Source organism: Ischnura elegans, chromosome 1, assembly GCF_921293095.1.
Source record: "Ischnura elegans chromosome 1, ioIscEleg1.1, whole genome shotgun sequence".
Taxonomy (NCBI): Eukaryota; Metazoa; Arthropoda; class Insecta; order Odonata; family Coenagrionidae; genus Ischnura; species Ischnura elegans.
Window position 1 is genome coordinate 55,590,269 of NC_060246.1, and position 20,729 is coordinate 55,610,997.

At 36.7% G+C, this 20,729-nt stretch overlaps 2 protein-coding genes across 12 annotated transcripts in view; one reads left to right on the forward strand and one right to left on the reverse strand.

Annotated features, from left to right (window-relative positions):
* LOC124160807 (epsin-2) overlaps window positions 1-13,584 on the forward strand; it is a 38,424-nt gene extending 24,840 nt beyond the window's left edge. For 9 of the 11 annotated variants that reach the window (XM_046536916.1, XM_046536881.1, XM_046536890.1 and 6 more), the window contains 4 exons: window positions 6,515-6,608; window positions 7,907-8,191; window positions 10,850-11,044; window positions 11,136-13,584. In XM_046536916.1, coding sequence (XP_046392872.1) covers window positions 6,515-6,608; window positions 7,907-8,191; window positions 10,850-11,044; window positions 11,136-11,398 — 837 coding nt within the window. In that variant the 3' untranslated portion in view covers window positions 11,399-13,584. The remainder of the gene's footprint in view (window positions 1-6,514; window positions 6,609-7,906; window positions 8,192-10,849; window positions 11,045-11,135) is intronic. The other 2 variants (XM_046536923.1, XM_046536944.1) reach the window with 1 other exon arrangement.
* LOC124160859 (mpv17-like protein 2) lies at window positions 13,403-20,688 on the reverse strand. Its single transcript, XM_046536965.1, has 4 exons — window positions 20,180-20,688; window positions 19,225-19,463; window positions 15,083-15,211; window positions 13,403-13,649 (listed from the first exon to the last, which is right to left on the reverse strand). Exons 1-4 carry the CDS (start codon window positions 20,337-20,339, stop codon window positions 13,623-13,625), a joined length of 555 nt encoding a protein of 184 aa, XP_046392921.1. The 5' UTR covers window positions 20,340-20,688; the 3' UTR covers window positions 13,403-13,622.
* Between the last annotated feature and the right edge of the window lie 41 nt (window positions 20,689-20,729).

Below are 20,729 nucleotides of genomic sequence, written 5' to 3' on the forward strand. Positions count from 1 at the left end.
TTTGAGTGAAGTAAGATGAGGTACAAGAGGGACAGCACCAAACTAATGTGATGGCTATTTTTACATGCGGTGATCTTATCAGCATTGTCAAGTTTTTATTGATTCATTGATAGTATGGGAAAATTCCCTCAAATTTTAATTGCAATGGGTACTTAATTCTGGAAGCAAGGAACTTTGTATACATCTACCACCTTAATACTGCTTTCACTCTGCATTTATGTAACATGTACCAGGCAGTGGCTATAGTTGAAAAATTTTCCTGTGGATTATAGGTAATTTTAACGCGACTAACTTACTAACGTCTGTCTTTGCTTTTTGATTAATAATTATTTTTGTGGGTTTGGGTCGATTTCCTTGCACCAGTGTTTTATTCTTAATGTTGTTGTAGTAGTGCTCATGTATTCATTTCCAGTTCATAACATCATAAGTACAGTGGAAGCCCCTTATAACGAGTACGGGATATAGCGACAAGCTCGAATTAGCGACAGCTACCCAAGGAACCATTTTAAACCCTATGATTTAAATGTAAAATAAATTCGTATTAGCGATAATGACTCGATTCCTCTCTAGCGCCATTCGTAATTACGACAGGTTGACTTTTTGACCACGTGCCACATCTCTGGAATTCAATGCTTTTGAAACGGCATTTTTTCCGCCAACGTCGACTTGTTCCGTATTCTCCTATTCTTCTTTCCTTAATAAATTTCTCGAGTACACATTTCATTGCTCTTTTGTCATCTCCCTCCCGCGCCTCCGCAGTGAGGTTAAAAATTATTCCGCCCGTCTGCTAGCACCATGGCTGGTAAACGCAAGTCCTTGGATTTAAAAACCAAAATGAGAATTATTGCAGATTGTGAAAGTGGAGAGTGTTCAAAGAGTGAAATAGCGAGGCGATTTGGAATTAATACATCGACATTGTTCACTATTTTAAAGAAAAAAGAACAAATTCGTGCGGCAGTGCTTCAGGAAGGGCGTCCAAGCACCCAAAAACACCTGCGGCCCGGAGAGCATCCGCAGCTAGAAACTGCTCTTTTTTCGTGGTTTTGCCAGCAAAGAGCTGCGGGGATTCCTATCACCGGCCCAATGATGAAGGCTAAAGCTGAGTATTTGTGTGAGAGACTTGGTGAAGACAATTTTAAGTGCTCGGATGGATGGTTTGCACGATTTAAGAATAGGAAGGGGATATCCCTTCACAAACTATCCGGTGAATCATCAAGTGTCGACGTTAATGCTGTGGAAGGCTGGGCTCCGGTCCTTAAAGACTATTTGGATAATTACAGCCCCTGCGATATTTACAACGCGGATGAGACGGGCGTATATTTTAACCTTCTCTCGGACAAAACTCTCGCCACTCGAACGGACCCCTGCAAAGGAGGGAAGAAAAGTAAAGACCGAGTAACTGTCCTTTTATGCACCAATATGGATGGTTCAGATAAGCTAAAACCGTTCGTGGTGGGGAAATCCGCCCATCCCCGATGTTTTAAGGGAGTTAAAACTCTCCCTTGCACTTACGAAGCAAATAAAAATGCTTGGATGACGGCTGCTATCTTCACACAGTGGTTACGAGCGTTTGATGCCAGGATTGGTGGAAGGAATAAAAAAGTACTATTATTCATTGACAATTGCCCAGCCCATCCACCAATAGAACTAAGAAACGTCAAAATTGTGTTATTGCCGCCTAACACTACGAGCGTTCTTCAACCACTAGACCAGGGAGTAATTAAGCTTTTCAAACACAATTTCCGAAGTTTACTGGTGAATTACTTGGTCGCTCGAGTACCTGGACGAAATTTAAAAGAATTGAAGTGGAATGTTTTGGATGCCATGCGGGCAATATCAATAAGCTGGGAAAAAATACCTCCAGCGCACATATCAGCATGTTTCCGGCATGCTGGATTTATTCGAGAGCAGAACGACGAGGCCATAGAGATTATGGAGGAAACACAAAGGGAAAATGATGAACCTGATGGTTGGGTAGAAATTCAGGAACATTTTGGCTCTTGTGACTTTGATGAGTACGTAGCCGTTGATGAATGTGCGCCTGTTCGTCAAATGTTAACGGAGGAGGAGTTGATTGCGGCTGCGGAGGACGATGTCATTGCTGAAAGTAGTTCCGAATCTGAGGATGAAATGGTGTCTATGCCTTCAGTGGATGAGGTGCGACATGCCATTAAAATAATAACTGACGTTTACCGGGCTAGTGATGCTTCACCGGACGATTTTAATAAACTAAGTGAAGTAGAAAGATTTCTGCTCAAAGCAAGTGCGACCAGGAGTCTGAAGCAGACAAAACTTGATTCATTTTTTGTCAGCAAATGAATCTGCGATTGAAAATTTTTCTGTGTTAGAAGGCAATGATGTTCTAGAATATTTTTATGTTTATCAAGGCAGTTGTTTTTAGAGTCATTAGAGGAACCTTATTGACCATTTATCTACGGAAGTAACCTAGTCATTTTTCAAAGCTGCCGCGGTTTATTTATTTTATTTTCATGTTTTATTTAAGTCTTCCAACAAGTAGTTGGAGAAGAATATTTATTTTATTATCGCTTTTATACGTTGTACTGTGTACTTCAGTACATGAAGTTTTGTGGATGCAAATGACAAATGTTTTTAATGTCCTATCAGATGCTATTTTTATTGTTTCCGAGATTAAAATATAATGACAAAATCCGAGATGATTGATTTAGACGCCCAATAAATTGTATAAACGTGTTATTTTGCATGAATGCCAGTGACTAAAATCGTGTTCATCCTGCCGCAGGTATCCAAGTCAGTTCCAGTCAGCATTCCTATCAAAAAGTGTGCGCTACTGCCGCTAGAGGTCTCTACGTCCGCTGATATCGCGTCTGATTGCGTGAATCTCTACGAAACATAAACATTGCTCTAACAGACAGACAAAGAGTGGACTTTATTTATCATTTGTCCTTCTATTTATTTGAAACAGTTTTTCACCCTTTCCGCCGAAGATAATTTATATGACTGATATGCTTTTAGATGCCGTAATGCTGGTGTTATTCGGTTTCATGATTCCGATAGCATTTGAGTCGGCAGTTTTGAAACACGATAGTAAACCACTCATACCGGCAGACTTGAAGCATAAGAAGATTACTTCCACCTTTATTCCGCCGTTAACCTGAAAAAGATAGAATTGTAATGCTCATGTGGAACCCTGAAATTTTATCACGCTCCTTTCGTCACCCAATTGCAGCAGCCACCCATCATTTTCATTACTACTCGGAAAGATAGAAGGTATGAATTTTTGAACAGATTCCGAAGTTTTAGCATTTATTAGTCTGATGCATAGCCATAACTGGTAGTTATGACATGTATATTTGGAGCATCCAAGAAATAAGGATAATAACAGCTCATAATGCACAGTTCAGTACGAGTGAGTCTGATGCTGGGACTTTTAAAATCGACTTCTTAATGCCTCGGCATATAGCATCCTGCATAATTACATATGATTTGATCATAGATTGCAAGTGAATATGATCATTAGTGAATTAAATATTCAAAATAATGAATTAAAACGGCTATCATGCTGCAATTTTCGCCTCTCGGCAGAAACAGCCGTGGTGACGCCTGATGAGTGATTTTTTTGTGACGATGTAATTGCATTCGGTAACAACGACAACTCACTATAGCGACAGATTTCTCTGTTCCCAACAGCTGTCGTTATAAGGGGCTTCCACTGTACTACAATAACTTCTAATTCTACATTATATATGGTTTTTGTCAGCATTGAGTGAATTTTAACGCTCTAAACTAGTAATGTTCATACTTACCTAACATCATCATATGCTCAATCAAGTATATTACATGAAGTGGATTGTAAGAGGAGTTTTTCTACTATTATTTCTAGAGAAATTATCTGGATTTGCAAATTTGGGAAAATTTTGTTAAAGTGGAGAGGAGTAGCTATACTGTTAAGAGGACATACCACTCATTGAAATTCAGCAGTTTCAGTAGCATAATGTTAGATAACTTTACATTTTGTGTCGGAACTCTATTTGTTTTTCTGTGTTGACTTTGTTTCATTGGGAATAATTTATTATGGTGGATATAATTTTGTTTGCAGTTTCATTGTGTCACAATATAACAGCCGATCAGGACAACAAATTTAGCTTTAATCGGCAATAGAATTAAAATAATACTATTATATTTTAGCATTACAATCCAGTTGATGATGACCCTAACTGGCAATAAAACTGTGTCATGGATACCTTTTAATCAATGAAATATCTTGTGACATATGCAGTATTTAAATTATATTAACTGGGAATATAATTTTTTATGGCACGTTGAGATAAGTTATTAGAAAATGACAGTTAAACTATTTTAATGAACATTCTCCATCTCATTGAATTTGTCCAAAATGGTATATTCTGTAATTTTTTTTCAAATGATGCTGAAACAAGATCTTTTTAGGCCATGAAGCTAAAATCACAAGGGGTAAAAAAGTTACTTTTCACATTCTATTCACTGGTATTTTTTAAATAAATGAAATACCTAAAGTGCAATAGATTATCGTTTGTATTGGAAATGGCTTAGATGCTACCCTTGTCACTCTAGGCTATATAATTCATTGGTTACATAATGTTTTGTCTCTCCTGATAGGCTTTAAAAATTAGCACTACCCCATTGGGTGTAGGCTTTAATTCCTAAATGATCTCAACAGATTCAGGCTTCAATTGGTGGAAGTTAGACATTTAAATGAATAAAAGATCGTAGCACTTTTCCACAAGAATTTTTTTTTCTGTATAATAAGAATTTTTATCAATAAACAGACGGCCTTGCCATGGGTTCCCCCCTTTCACCTGTGTTAGCTGAAATATTTATGGACAATTTAGAAGGCCAATTATTTGATTCCGGGCATCCACTTTCATCCAACATCTTCTACTGGTACCGTTATGTTGACGACATCATCTGCTGCTGGACCGGAAGTGTTAGACAGTTAGATAACTTTCTGAATCTTTTAAATACCCAACATCCTAATATTACTTTTACAGTGGAAATAGAATCCAATAAGCAGTTAAACTTTCTTGATCTCTCCATATCCGTAGTTGGTGACAAACATGAATTTGATGTATATAGAAAACCCTGCTATAGCGATACAATCATTCCAAGTGACTCATGCCATCCACAGAAATTCCTTATTTCATTCCATGTTGCATAGATTGGTTAATCTACCGTTAAATGTTGTGAATTTCAACTGTGAACTTTCCAATATTAAATCAATTGCAGTTTCAAATGGCTATAGTGTAAACATTATTACCAAAATGCTTCAGAGAAAGTTGAAAATGCGAGCCATTTCACAGCTTTGCTCCCTTCCCCTCATCACAGAGAAATCTAAAAGATGGTGCCGGCTATTGTTTGTGGGGGATCGTTCAAATAGACTTGCTCGCAAATTCCCCAAAAATAAATTCGATGTTTCTTTCTTTAACCCCTACACTCTCGGTAAAGTTTTGTGTCGTAACGAAGACAAAATAGATTCCATTCATCAATCTAGCATTTACAAAGTTAATTGTGAATCATGCAACATGTGTTACATCGGTCAAACAGGCAGAAGTTTCATTACCAGAATGAAAGAACATAGAATGTGCTGGAAAAATGGGGATGAAACATCACTTCTCGCCAAACACCTACTACAGACTTTGCATTGTTGTCATTTTCAACCCTAAATTCTACATTTCGAAAGTAAGGGCACAAGACTTGATGATTTAGAGCAACTCAAAATGGTACAGAGTGATATGAATATGCTCATGAATGAACAAGTGTTTTTTACCCACTCTCCTCTCCTTAAGATACCCTTCCCGAAAACGAATGGTGAAATTCTTTCTTCACCCACGCCTAACTGACCTCAACATCCATGGGGTGTTTCCCATCCGCCCATCCTCTCTGCATATTGTGTTTGACCATTATCTTTTGCTGGCAATTTCCTCCCTTGCACCCCCACTAACTTTCACTCCTTCTCAACTAACCCAAAGGGACTCCTCTGCCTTTCTAAAGACACGCGGCCTCTCTTTTTACCCTAACCCCCCCTTATTTCACTCTTCTCAACCCCCCATTTTTCAATGGTTCTTCCCCACGTGTTGCCATTTTACAGTTATTACTATAGTCCTCCTTCCAACGTGGGTTCCCCCCATACCCTCAAGGGTATAAAAGGGGTTTTCAAATGTTTTGAAGTGTCTTGTACCAGATGATGGCTCAGTGAGCGGAAACACGTTGTACGCATTAAAAATTCTTGTGGAAAAGTGCAACGATCTTTTATTTATTTAAATATCTTAAATGATCGATCATTATGGTCAGACCATAGTTCCATTTTATGTTTAGTAGTGAAATGCTGGAATATCACCTGGGAGTAGTCTCTCTAGTATTGACTGGATAGAGTTACTTCATTGTGAAATATCAGATGCCATTCCCTTATTTTAACAAAGTATCAAATTTTCCATTTCATATTTTGGTGTGATGAGACTTGCGGATCTTAACTTGAGAATTTTGTGCTTCTACTTAGCAGAATGATCCTTGGAGTAGTAGCCCTGCAACTGGTTCAGCCTCGACTTCAATTGTGGATCCTTGGGCACCAGTGGATACTCCTACTCCTCCAGGTACTGGAATTATTGTCATAAATTGTCATTAACTTTTTTATTCAATCAAATTTTTGGCTCTTTGGCAAATGGGTGTAAAAATTAAGGCCAGTTTATTTTAATGAGCATAACATTGATCAATAGCTAAACTTTAACTAAGAATCACAGCTCCATGGCATTCGTAAAAAAAAAGTAACATGTACTGCAAACCATCTATCACTCTTCTGGAACTGACTGCAAACTGCTCCTCACTCATTAAAATTTAGCTCGGTTTTTTTTAAGCTGCCTTGATGCCTTTACCAGTTTTTTTCCTCCATTTCGTGATTAATATCCATATTATTTTTCAAACTGTGATATCCTCCTCTATGATTAATGGCTTGAACAGGGTGTCTGGTAGGCGGTATTATGTGGAATTATTGTATTCATCTGAATATTTAAGATACTTCCCATACTAATTCCCTTCTGAATATAGTTTAATTTTGAGGCAGATTTGGGGAAATAAATTTTAAAATGAATTTGGATATAGTCTTCCCTTAACTTCTACCATGGGAATTTTAGGAAAAGAGTGGGGACTATATCAGATAAATATGGTATACATGGATTTCTAGTCCCTGGAATTATTCATGAATTTTTGCTTCATCCTGGAAGTTCCAAATATTTTATTTCAAATTCATTTCTCATAAAATGTTGCCAGTTCAACGCCCATTTTCTTTAAATTATGAGAAATTTCTTGGGGTGCCAAATGAGACATCCATAAATTAAGTGTAGCATTTCTATTACTAAGTGTAAGTCTTTATAGTAGGAACGTAAACTAATACTAATGAGTACAATATTATTTATTTTACAAAGTATTGCAGTAATTTTGGGTATTTTAAAATTCTTATCCAGCAGAGTAATCACCTCAGGTTAATGTGGAATTTTGTAAAATTTCCCTGGAAAACCTGGAATTATCCATGAATTTGTCTGCTTTGATTGGCTGGGCACCCTGTTGAATTTACAAAATGGAATAATTGTGCTTGAGTTAATGATTATGACTTTACCCTCAAAGCATTTCACACCAGTTCAAAAGTGATTGCCTATTCTGATTATGCGAATTCGCCTATGTTTTGAGCTATTTTTTTTCTGTGAACCGACCTTCATTTCTAACAATTTATTGTTTGTGTCTAATTTCTGAAGCACGTTTGTACATCTGTATATCCGTGATCATGTATGTTTTACTTAAAATCAATTGTTGCCTTTCCAGTGTGAACATGTTCAAATATGCTGATGCTAATTGATTCTTCACTGATTTAGTGCTGTCCATTTGATCTCTTTATCAGTTGATCCATGGAAACCGGCTGACCCAGCACCCAGATCCCTTGGAGGTACCCCCACACCATCACAACCTAAGTCTCATCAGAATCCCTGGTCTCCTAGTGGAGTTGCTGACACATCAGAGTATTACTCTGGTACCACACCGTCTCCCCTGGCCTCCCCTGCAAGTAATGGGGCTGGTGCTCCTTCCCATGGTGGAAATGAGCTTTTAGATGAATTTGATGCTATTTATCAGAGAGAAAAACCTCTAAATACAAACGGAGTTGTTAACAATAACAACAACAATAATGGTAATTTTGATTATATGCCTACTTTCCTAGTAGTATGTCAAGTAAGGTATTGGAAAAGTTAGGTTACCATAGTTTTAAAAAGTGAAAACTTTCTTTTAAGAATACTTTTTTTTCAGGTATGTTTTGTGTTTAAGTGCATGTTTATTCTTTCTATGGGCCATAACTTTGAATGTGTGTCTCATAGAACTTCAAAAGTTTTCTTTGAAACCCTCTTTATCAGCACTCTTCACCAGCTCATCTTACCTTATTATTGTGGCTTCAGTATTCATGTCCTTGTCCCTATCTGTCCTCTTTCCTTCAAAATAATTCTTCAGCCTTGAAAACAGTTATTGTCTCCCTTTGCCAGCTTTGAAACTTATGAAGGGTTAGACTAAAGTGGCTCTAACAGGCCAATGAAAGGTTTTCAGGTCAGTTTTCTTTATCCATAACTGTTATACAGTGAAACCTCGATATAACGACACCCCACGGTGCACTAATAAACACTCGCTATAGCGAATTGTCGCTTTATCGGAGGTGGAGCGAATAATAGCCAATATACCTGTTGCGAACAGATATACAGGAACAGGAGTGGTGCGGCGACAGATAAACATCTATCCGATAAACGTAAGCATAAATCCAGACGAAAGGCGATGTTTTTTTGCATCACTAAATTTCCTTACTCAAATAACGACCAACTATTCAAACAATTTATAAGCGCCGCACTGAATAAAAATCATGCAAAGCATTGTTTTGTCATCATTATATTTATCGAACGACAGTTTACCACATAAATTTGAGACTGAGCACTCCATTAACTTCATTTCTAACAGATCGCTAGCAATTACAGAGGTTAAGGAGTCTTCATGAAAGTCTTCCGGCGGTGAAACCCTCGCTATGGCGAGAGCCAACACCGAAAGGGTCTCGTAAAAACGAATTTTTTAACACGCTTATTATAGGGTCAATCGACGGTGCATCGGCTATCTCTCGTAATAGCGGGGGTGTCGCTATAGCCCGTACTCGCTTTATCGAGGTTCCACTGTATATAGTAGACTCACGGTAACACGTTGCGTATGCATGGCGAGAATTCTCGATACGCTTTAAAATAGTTTCGGTTGATGCACCTAAATGACGAGAATCTTCGTCATCCGTCCGGAATGTTCGGGAAAAAAATGACGAGAATTCTCGCCATCTGTACGCAACGTGTTAGTAAGAACAACCTTATTACAAAGTTCTTGTTATTGTGAAGAAAATCTTTGGTCCTGACGAAAAGGCCTATCCAATCTATGGTAAAGAAAACATTATTACGAAATTTTCGATATTACAAACCTCAGTTCCGTTTCCAGCTGTTACAAAATGAACTTTATTACGAAGTTCGACAAATAAGCAACGGCATTTCGGTGGATAGACACTACGGTACATTATAGTAATTGCACTACATTTAAGTTCTCATGTACTGTGCCAAAGAGTGTTATTATGGTTCTTTCTTAAGTAGGAGATACTTCAGTGCACACGTAACATCATATAATAGGCATCATTCCTGTGGAATCAGGGTGACCCACTCATTACCGCTGGTAAACACTCATTCTCTTCCTAGGCACATTCAATTTACGAACTTTCAGTGGTTCAAGCATTAGATAAATTCGAGCATGCCCAAAATTTCAAATTTGGCGCTTTTCAAGTTGGCCGATGCGACATGGTGTGGCATAGAGGAACTTGCATTTTGGGCATAATCTGAACTAAGTATCATTTAGTCCGGTGTAAAGTCAGCAACTGTTCTGCATTTTGCCCATTCCTCCATCTTGCATACATCAATTTTTTTTTTTTTGGCTTCGCTACGTCGCATGCGCAGCTAGATCAGTTCGTCACAATCACAAGTTAATGCCAAATTGTGATGCAGTTTTGCATTCTGCAGGATAACTGTACTTCTCGATACCTAGCATAGGTTTATCAACTTATGAGTGAGATCTCGGAACCCATCTTGTTCGTATATCGAGGACTTACTGTATTCGGGAACATATCTACACACGATTGTGTCATACTTCTTTTGAGATTTTTCTATTGAGAAAATCTAACATATGTGATTGTTTATATATATTTGCATGTAATTTAATCGCGTTCATTATACGCTTGACTCTGTAGCTGTTTTGCAGTGCGACTCTTCACTATGGGAGATCGAAGAGACAAGACATTTTGAGAAACTATGTTTTTTCAACGATTCATAAAAGAAACGTTCATACGAACTTTGTTATTACATACCTCCGGTTTTTCAGTCCCATGAACTTTGTAACAACGAGTCTTGTGTAAATGTTAACTTACCGTGAGCAGTTGCCTCAAGACATTTAATTGGTGTTCAGTTTTCATTTATTGTTTCACTTGCTCACTTATTCCAGATGCTTTTAAGTCTCTTTTTGATAAAACAGTAACCTCATTATATTGATTATGGATTATTGTTCGATACTTGTATTGTTCTGCGTTTTATGCTAAATTTTTTTGTGAGAGCATTTCACTTGGCAAAATTCGATAAAAGAATATTATATCAATAATTCACCCGGGATTGTGCCTTAAATTTCTCATTTTGATAGCACTGCCAATTATAATGCATAAAACCACTATCATGTATTTTTAAAACAAAATATTGTAAATAATTGAATCACATCCATGGATTTCTACTTATCACAGGTATGTCATCGCCTGATCCATTTGACCTATCATCTTTAGATGATGGTTTACCATCAGTAGGGAAAGATAAAAGTGTTAACCAAAAGAAGACCCCTGCTAGCTTCCTAGGGGAGAACTCATCATTAGTCAATCTTGACAACCTAGTGCCTGTACCTCCTGGAGCATCCAAGCCTCATCAACTACCAGCTCCCAGTGGTATGGAATATTTTAAAATTACATCGTGGATAGAAATTTTGTTGCTTAATCCTTACAGGCTACTGAATCAAGCATTTAAATTTTTTTTCAGTTCCTGCCGCGATTTCTAATCCATTTTCACCCACACCAGTCATTCAGCCTTCATCGACAGTGCAATCAGTCATTTATCAGCCTCAGCAAATTTCCAGAAAAAGTCCATTCATGGCAGGAGAGGATGCATTTTCACCCATGCCAACAGTCGATGCGAGACCTTGGGGGAATACCGTGCTGCCAACGCCTATTCTTCCCAATTCCTCGGCCAGTGGTAGTCGTGTACTAGGAGAGAGTCAGAGGCCAAACCCATTCCTTTCATGATGTTGACTCTCCCCCTTTGTTGTAGAGAATTGCTGCAAGACAGCAGGGGGGAAGAGGATCGAAACGGGTGGGATGTGGGGCAGCTTTTTTTTCTGAGGAGCCCTCTTGTAACACTTTTTGGTCAATAGTGTGTTGGGGAGGGGAGATGTTATAGGAGAGGACTGAAGTGCTTTCCCAAGTATCGTGGTCTTCTGGCTCACTTCCCATCCGTCCCTCTCTACAGCGCCTTAAAAAAAAATTACTACTACATCCTACGTTTTTGTACGTCTTTAAGTGATGAAAATGTGCTTTCCTCTTCCCATCCCTTCTTTTTCTGTATCAAAGTGTAACTATTGTATTGGTTTTTATTTAGTTTTTTTTTTGGAAAGGACATAACCACACCATTGAATGCTGTGAATTTGATTTTTATGCCTGATATTCAATGAATTATGGAAAGTCTTCTAGAAGTGACTCACAGCATGTGCCTCTTGCGTGGTGGCAGTACGATTGGCCTTCAGGTGGCAGAATGATTATGACCCAGTAATTTTTATCAATGAATGTCCTGGATTGAACTGAAAATGAAATTTTGTACATTATTTTTGTTATTTTTTGTAATGATGGAAATGAATTTGGTGATAGGAAAAGTTTGAATCATAAGAGTCAAGTAACACTGAATCTCTATAGATGTATATAATGGTGTTGGTGGAGAACTTTTATTCCGAATAGACTTGGTCGTTTACTATGTACAGTTCTTCAGATTAGCCTATTTATGTCATTATTTGACAAAATTTCGTTATTACAGTTATTTAGTGTCCATTGAGTTATGAATTGTTTTCCTTTATACATATATAATATTTTTTTGGAAAATTTTAATGAATACTTTCCTTGGGTTGGCTTGTATGGTATTTCGCTGTATGTTTACTCCCTTGTAATATAGCCTATTTCATAGCCACTACTTCTGTAAAATATCTTTCTCACCATCTTTAAGCGGTAGTTGGTAAGTCTTTAAAATATTTAAATGTGGCTGAGTATTTTGTGAAATTTGCTCATGTTATTTCAATGCTTTCTCTTGATTTTTAGAAAATCAAGCACTGTTATGTATAGTCAAAAAACCATACAGTCACATTGTATTACTCCACGACTATTCCCATCAAAATGTTATTCATTTATGATTCATGTATCAGTTCAGTTTCATTCTTACTGCTCAGATGAGTAAATTCACTCTTCCTTCCTCAACTTCAAAATTTTTGCCTTAGGTGACAAATTTATTTATTTAAAAATTTCCTGGTAGATTCTGATCATGGAGCAATAAAATATCTAGTTCATTTACATTTAAAATTTAAACTTATGAGCATTAAAATTTTCATATTGAAAGACTATTTATACCATGCAATCAACTTTATCACACCAGCCAGATTTCCAGTGATTAGAGAGATTTTAAAAAAATCATATGGTGGATTTCCTTGATTGGATGTGGCTCATTTCCATAATAATTTATTAATTACTTAAAGGGAATAGTCTTTTTAATGATGGCTTAATGCAGATAGGTAATCAGGGTCATTATGGATCCAAACCAATATGTTTAAGGTGATTTTTTAAATAAAATGGCATTATAGTTTTCAGATATTTTGATTGGCTCATTTTTACAGCTTGGATATTTGCTTGTCTTTTTTCACGTGGAAATTATATCATCTTTGCTGTGTTTTCAAATTCCTTTTACAGTAATGATAATATGGATCTTAAGAAAGAAAATGAATAATAATGCCATATTTTTGTGTAAGGTTGAGTGACTGCTGACATTTTAGATATGTAAGTATACGTTCCTATAATATTACATTGCTTTTAGATAACTCATGTTCATGATATGAGTTGTCAAATAAGCTCAATCTCCTTAGGAGCTCGAAACTGCTTAATTTGAAAAAACCAACAATTTAATGAATTGTCACAAAATATGGAACACTATTTTTTACAAGAAAGAATTCGAAATAAAGTACTACCCATCTTATTTAGTGATGAAGTGATTGGTTCATTTTGGTAAGGACAAGCTAAATGTCCATCCATTTATTTGAATGAGACAACTGTAGATACAGCAGAGCTTTACAAACTGTAAAAATTGTTACTAACAATATTACCCATCTTTTTAATCAAATGTTGATGTTTTATCAAACTTTGATACAAAATAAATACCATCTTGTAATTACAGATAACTTATTTCCTCATTTAATTTCATAATTTTATCCTTACTTTATGGTTTTTTTGGCCTCGGCTGATCCTGGAATAAGAATTAATAATACATTGGTCATGGTAAAAAATGAAGGTAATATACAAACTTTAAAATGGCTCAAATTGAAAAATAAAAACTTTTTTGCCTTATTTTTTCAAACATATTTTCAATGATTAGGAAGGCATTTCAGAATGATGTAAGGAAAAAATGTCCAAGCACATGTATGAATTAGCCAAAACGCATGCCAAATGAGCTTCTCCGTATTTTAATTGATTCGTGATATGATGTACCAAGTATTTTTCCTCCAACCCCAAAAATTCACGGCTCATACTGCTGTAACTAAGATAATTGAAAACAACTAATGCATGTTCACAATTTGCTTTGTTTTCTCACATGTATCCTGGAGTGAAATCAGGTTCACTTTTGTGTGAACTCAAAATCATGTTAGTTCTCTAAGTACTGTGTTTTAACCTAATTATGAACATCAGAATTGCATTTTCCTTTTCCATTCAGCTTAAAAGGGCATTTATTCAAATGTTAGAAGGTTATAGAGCCAATATCCTTTATTTTTAAAAATTAATTTCTTCCTGTGATAAGGACTTCTATTGTTAGATTCTGCCGGTTAAAGAGTGAACACTAATTTACTGGTGGCATTTCATCAGTATTTTTGGCAATTGCAATTTACTTCTAGACCACTCGCATATTCATCAAATTTAGGTGATTTTTTTCTTTAATGTGCAGATAAGGTTGCTCAATTGAATGAATAATTCAAATGGACTATAGACTTGACTTAAGTATATCTTTTGCAGTAGAGACCTTTTCTTTTTACTCATAACTTAATATGCCATGATAATATTGGATTTTGAAAATCTACTACCAAAAATCATCACTTGAAAAGAAACAGTAAAAGCTCTAAGCACTGCAGGAACAAGTGACTTTGTATGCAGTCATGTGCACGGGTGCAAAGTTAAATACACCAACAGATGAAGTTCGCCATGAAAAAATATTTGACTTAGCCGGGATTCGAACCCGGCTAAGTCAAATATTTTTCATAAGAACTTCATTTTCATGGCGAACTTCATCTGTTGCTGTATTTAACAATGCATATGACTAGGAATGTTAAGTAATATATGTTAGGTGGCAAAAAGGGGTATGCTAGGTTAAGGACTCAAGAGGCTTGTCTGATGTCTCCAGAAAATTTTTCCCATGAATTGAAAATAGCTCTGTCAAGCAGAGCCCAGCATTCAATACCTACTGGGAATTAGATTTGAGCCTCCAAGTCAAACACCAGCTCAGACCAATTGTAATCAGAAAGCATTCATGAAATCAAAGTCTTTGTTAGCTGCTGTTGATGAAGTTTTGGGGTTTCTAGCTAAGGGTGACCAGTAACTCATTCACACAGTTGTGAACCTGAGAAGACTTTACCAAAAGCTGTAACAGTTTATTTAATTTAATAGGTAATTCAAAGCATTAATACTTACATAGAACTTAATATAAGAGAGGTATACATCCCAGAATACAGTAGCTATATTTATATATATGACCCTGTATTGAGCTGGAATCCACATGAAGTTTATGGACTGTACTGGAGGCCAGAAGCACCAGTCAAACTGTAAATAACAATAGAGTGGCAAATACCCATTCATGTAATTGATTCATTATAAAACTTTATATAGTTTCAACTATGTACTATTATTAAGAAACACACTTCATCCATAAAAAATTAATAATAAACAACTACGTCAAAAATGCAAAATGTAATTCTTATCGTATGACTGAGGTCCTACGAACGGTGATAACAATGCGTACAGTGGTGAATCATAAATACAACTGATAACGATATATTCCACACATATTGGTTGTTCAGTTTTCAATTTCAAGTTTTGCACAATCAGCGTACATCTTTTGTCTAGGCATTTTCCGTAACTTCTGTTCAGGCTGTGGTGCTAGCTGTTCCTACTACTAAAAACAGGAGCAGCTAAAACATCTCTCTTCCTATTAGAATAGTTTCCAATAAGAAACCTGGCTAATATTTACTTGTATTGGAGAGGCAAAGTGGCCTCATGCTCAGGATTCATGCATTCATGTAGCTTCGTGTATAAACAGCGTTATTTACAGCAATACCCAAGAGATCAAAAAATATTCACAAGTAGATACATATTAATCTTAGCCTTTCTCTCAATTTTACGTATAATATTTTTGGTCCATTAGATTGACCCCACCCATGAACTTGTTATAAGCCATTAATCTCTAGATAAAGAATTTGGATCTCTTATGCATTTTTTTGTTTCCTCCTGGACAAAGTGTTTCACTAATATCACATGCGAACTTGCAAAGCTTGATCATAATCGACTAGACTTCTGGGAAGCATTTTTAAAATTATTTTCAAAACTAAAAGTGTTCCTGATGATTTCAAAATGCCTTCCAGCTATTATATAGGCAATGTACGGAACTTGCATGTCAGGATCAGATGACCAATAGTTGACTAAAACTTGAAACCAAATGAGTGGATAACTAACTCATTACAAAATTCTTCCCCAAATACACGCAAAAATGGGTTCTATTGTAGGCATTCCTTTCAGTTGGCTGACCTGTAACGAAGCAGTTGAGAATCGTGTTAGCATCAACACTAATTCATTTCCTACATTTGAAATTAAGGGAATTCACTCATCTACTGCTCTTAGTACTAAACCACAGTAAAAAGAAGAGAATCTCTCAACCAGCAGAGGCAACTGCATCAAATGAAGGTCTGCACAGAACTGAATCAAAAAACAACAAGGGAATGAATAAGAGTCAAGGACCCTGAACACCCCACACAAGTGGAAGGAGAGTTCTTACCATGGAGGGAGGGGGTGGTCGGCGCCGCCAAAGCGATATGTTTTGCCTTTTCTTCAGAGGAACCGTGACCCCCATTTTACTTTGTACCTATCTTAACCTCCTTTTTTCTCGCTCCTCATACCAAACCTATTACATTGTTTGGTCATACATATCTTTCAAAAATCACAGCACATCAAGAGTGAGGAAGAAGCATGTCATTCATTGCCTGCCTTCTAGATGGAGACCACATCCACAACCTTGTAGTACAGAGAGAGGCTTAGAGGGGGTAGAGACCCTAAAGGCTCTCTACTGGAAAATTTATTTAGTATTTCTATCTACAGTAGAGGCCTACCTGCAACTTTTGGCCAGCAATAACAGGGCTGAAAAGTGCACCAGCAGCCAAGTGCAAGTTATTAGCTTGACTTGGCTCCATGTGCAGATCTAACTTGGTTGATGCTTTTTGGCAAGCTCAAGTCAAACTTGCTATAACTGCAGCTCTTTTTTTGGTTTGATTGGCCAAAAATTGTGTGGTCTGCAACTTGCTATAACTGCAGCTCTTTTTTTTTGGTTTGATTGGCCAAAAATTGCCCATATGCTTATAATGGTGGTATTCATGCAAGTCTCCTGCGAGACCTTCACATTCGAGGTGAGCACCGAACATACACTCTGTGTTGCAGTTAACGTGGTGCAAACTGCCCGTTGAGTCAGACTGGAGTTTGAGTCAGACGTGGTTGCTTAGGACATTTTTGTCGGTAGCGGCTATTAACTCCCTTCTGACCCGGCGGTGGGGATTGGGTAAAATAATACATACTTCCCAGGAGCGGATTTTTTTTCGTGCCTTTTACGAAGTTCAGCAACAGCAGCATGCAAAAGTGATTCTGGTGGCGGAGGTGTAGCTAGCCCGTGCCCACTGTTAGTTCGCGGCCACTTAGAGTCCCAGCCAACCAGCAGCTGGCCAGTCGCTCACATGCTGTAAGCAGTGAGTGTCAGCAGAGCATTTAAACTACGCTCGGCACAAAATGTACGAATTTTGCCGTCAAAAAGGCAAATTTGTGTAAAAATATCATAAAAGTCCAGTCATCGCATCTAAGTCGCATTTATTTGTGCACATCGCATCTATATTGCATTTGCGATTTTCACGCATCTCTAGTGATGAGTTATCATGTAGACTGAGTTTTAGGGACTATTGGTCCTCTGATCCTAACATGCAACTGCCGTATATTGCCAAGAATTGACATTATAATGTCCTAAAAGAGTTTTGAAAACATCAGGAATGCTTTTCGTTTTCAAAATAATAAAGAAATGCTTCTACGGTAGGAGCGTGGGTAGGAGTGTTGCAGAAGGGTTGTACCACAGAGGATAGTTAAGAGTCAGCATCGTCTGTTTAGCATAAGTAAATTTTCCCCAGGGGCAGTGTCTAATAAATCTATCTACACCAAGATATAACACACGGCATACAAAACATAAGGCAATTTCCCTTCTGCCAGGGAACATGATGCCGAGGGCAGTTCATATTACTGCATGCAAGCGTCTGTAGGAATTCTGGAAACCATACCTCTAAGTTGCAAGCAACATATTACTTCAAACCTTCCATTTCCAGAATGGTCACAAAGCAATAATTAAAACTCATCTCCATGTGGGGTAGGTATTGCATTCAACCTCAGTTACCATTTATGTGGTACTAATATCGATGGTGATTCAATAACGAATCAATTTACGTGAAATAATACCAATACTCACTCCCTTATTGTCCATAAGAACATATGTGTCCCATGGCATAAAAACACTAATTTTGTCAAAACTAAACCACAACTGCTATTTTTTTTGCACTAACTCCATAGGCTAGATATATATTAAGTATAAACCAAAAGTTCCGTTATAATTGACCTTCTCATTGATTTGTTCTAAAATATCTAATTCCCGCTTCGTAAACAGCATTTCAAGTGAAAGTTCTTAATAATGTGGAAACAACAATATCTAAAGTATATCGCAAAAAGCATTTAAAAGTAGAAGTCAATAGCCTCTTCTTTAATAGAACCAATTCTTACAATCATAGACATTCACATTTAATTTGGAGTGAATTTAAAAAATTTGGGACATATGTATCAAATATTTCTACAATTATAAATCGATTACTAAATTGGTTCCTCTGCTCAAATGTGATAGGAGGTAATTTTTTTAAGCAGGCTATTTATCCACAGTTCTTCCCCACAATTGAGACTATTAATATAAACTGCGATTTAAGTCAGCGTCATGCAGGAAAAAATTCCTAGTCAAGGAATGCAGATGTGCTTGATGCAAATGAAACTGGAAATCAGAATAACTATGTACTAAGTACCAACATCAAAACATCTGACCTGGTACAACCATTACTTAACATTCAACACCTTATTCCTAGTACTACGTATGCATGACCTAGGTATGTAATACCTAAAATGTATCTCGTAAAGTAATTTGACAATCAACAAAAATGTACATATTTAAACAACATGATGAACAGCAATAATTATACTTGAAATATATTTTAGCCATACTCAATGAAAGTCATCACTTCCCAACATAAAAGCTAACTTTTATTTTCTCCAGAATTATTAAAGGTAATTTTAATAGCATTCTTAAAATGGTCCAGTTCACCTATTCCATACCCTGTTTGAACGCTACTTATATGTAATTGAATTAACACACTAAAATTATACAAATTATGAATAAATCGAAAGAAGGGTAAATTAGTTTTATTAATACTGGGGTGAGAAAGAATAATGGAAACTCACACCAGGGTAATTTAAGCAGCCACAAATGCACTCACCATGTATAAAGCAAGAAATTTTTTTTTGAACTCTTCAACACCAGCCGATAAGCCTTTCCCTTGCACTAGGGCCATTCCAATGAAAAATGTCATTGCAAATAATGGGGCAGCAATAATTTGATCAGCCAATATTTTATAACAAACTGTGGAAAAATTCCTTTTTGGAAATACAACATCCAACTGAGTATACCATATATGATGAGGGGGACCCTGGGATAATCCAACAATAAACATTTGACCTGCAAAAGAGATGGAACATTTATTGTCAAATATTCTTTACTCATCTTGTTGGGAGACAAAAATGAGAGGAGACTGAATAGGAACGAATAGGAGAAGTAAATTATAGAGTTATTAAGTGACGTGCATCCTTACAGCGGAATATGAAGCGAGGGTTATGAAATCATCACAGGCCAAGAATGAGAGCAGCAAAGATATGATTAATGTATGACTAAAATATCTGCCCTCACAGGAAGTTTTTCGTCTCGCCATCATACATTTCAAATAGATACAACATTGGAGTTTGCAGATATTAAACTTAAAAGTACTCAGACAATTTAAAAATCCTTAAAAGTGAAACAAAGTACAATAAACCTACCCATAGGATCAACCGTTGTCTGATCTCTTGCATGAAGCACTAAGAATCGCAATTTTCATCCCAAATTACTTCAAATTGCACTACTTTTCTTAATAAAATAACTCAATAGCTAAACATATGAAAAAGTAAAATTTCAAGTAGTCAATAGGAGGCTTGCCAAGCTACCACTTGTAATGATAGTAATTACAATTGTTTACAAAATCAAAATTTGTTAATGTATCTTATGTCTTGGAGTCTTTTTATGGAGCAGAGAATCCCCATTCCAATATTGACAATGACCTCGCACTCCTCATTTACTTAATTCAGGGTTTAAATAGCATGAGTATAGGTAATCTAGGATATAACTTACTGAGTACCAACCTGTTCTTTTCCAATCATAAAGTCTCTCTTTCTCCCCAGATATTTCTCTTTCGATGCATTGCTGGATACCATCACCTACGCCGAGTAGTAAACCACAGCTAAACGAGTTGGTCACCCACAGATATTTCCCTAACATAGCTTTCCCTAATCTACTAATCATTGCTCGCAACTATCGCGTTAACACAATATTGAATTACGAAACTACAAGAATTCATGCTTTTACCCCCGTCTGAGAACAAATAGTTATTGAGTTTCGGATAATCAAAGTTATAGGCAACATTATGAAGTATATTTCCCAGCCATAGTTCTTTAAGTAAACTGAAATTATGACGTTTCATGAGCTACATGCGCAAAAATACTATTATCCCTGTAGCAACAGCTGTGGAAAATACACAAAATTAACTCCATACAGAAATGAACGCTATTTGCAGTTCTCTACCATAAAATTCATTTTACTATGTTTACAAAACACATTTAAATAGCCGTGTCATGTTTTCGTATGTATCTTGTTCAATAAGAAGTTGCTGTCTCTGCCACGAGGTGGTGCGGT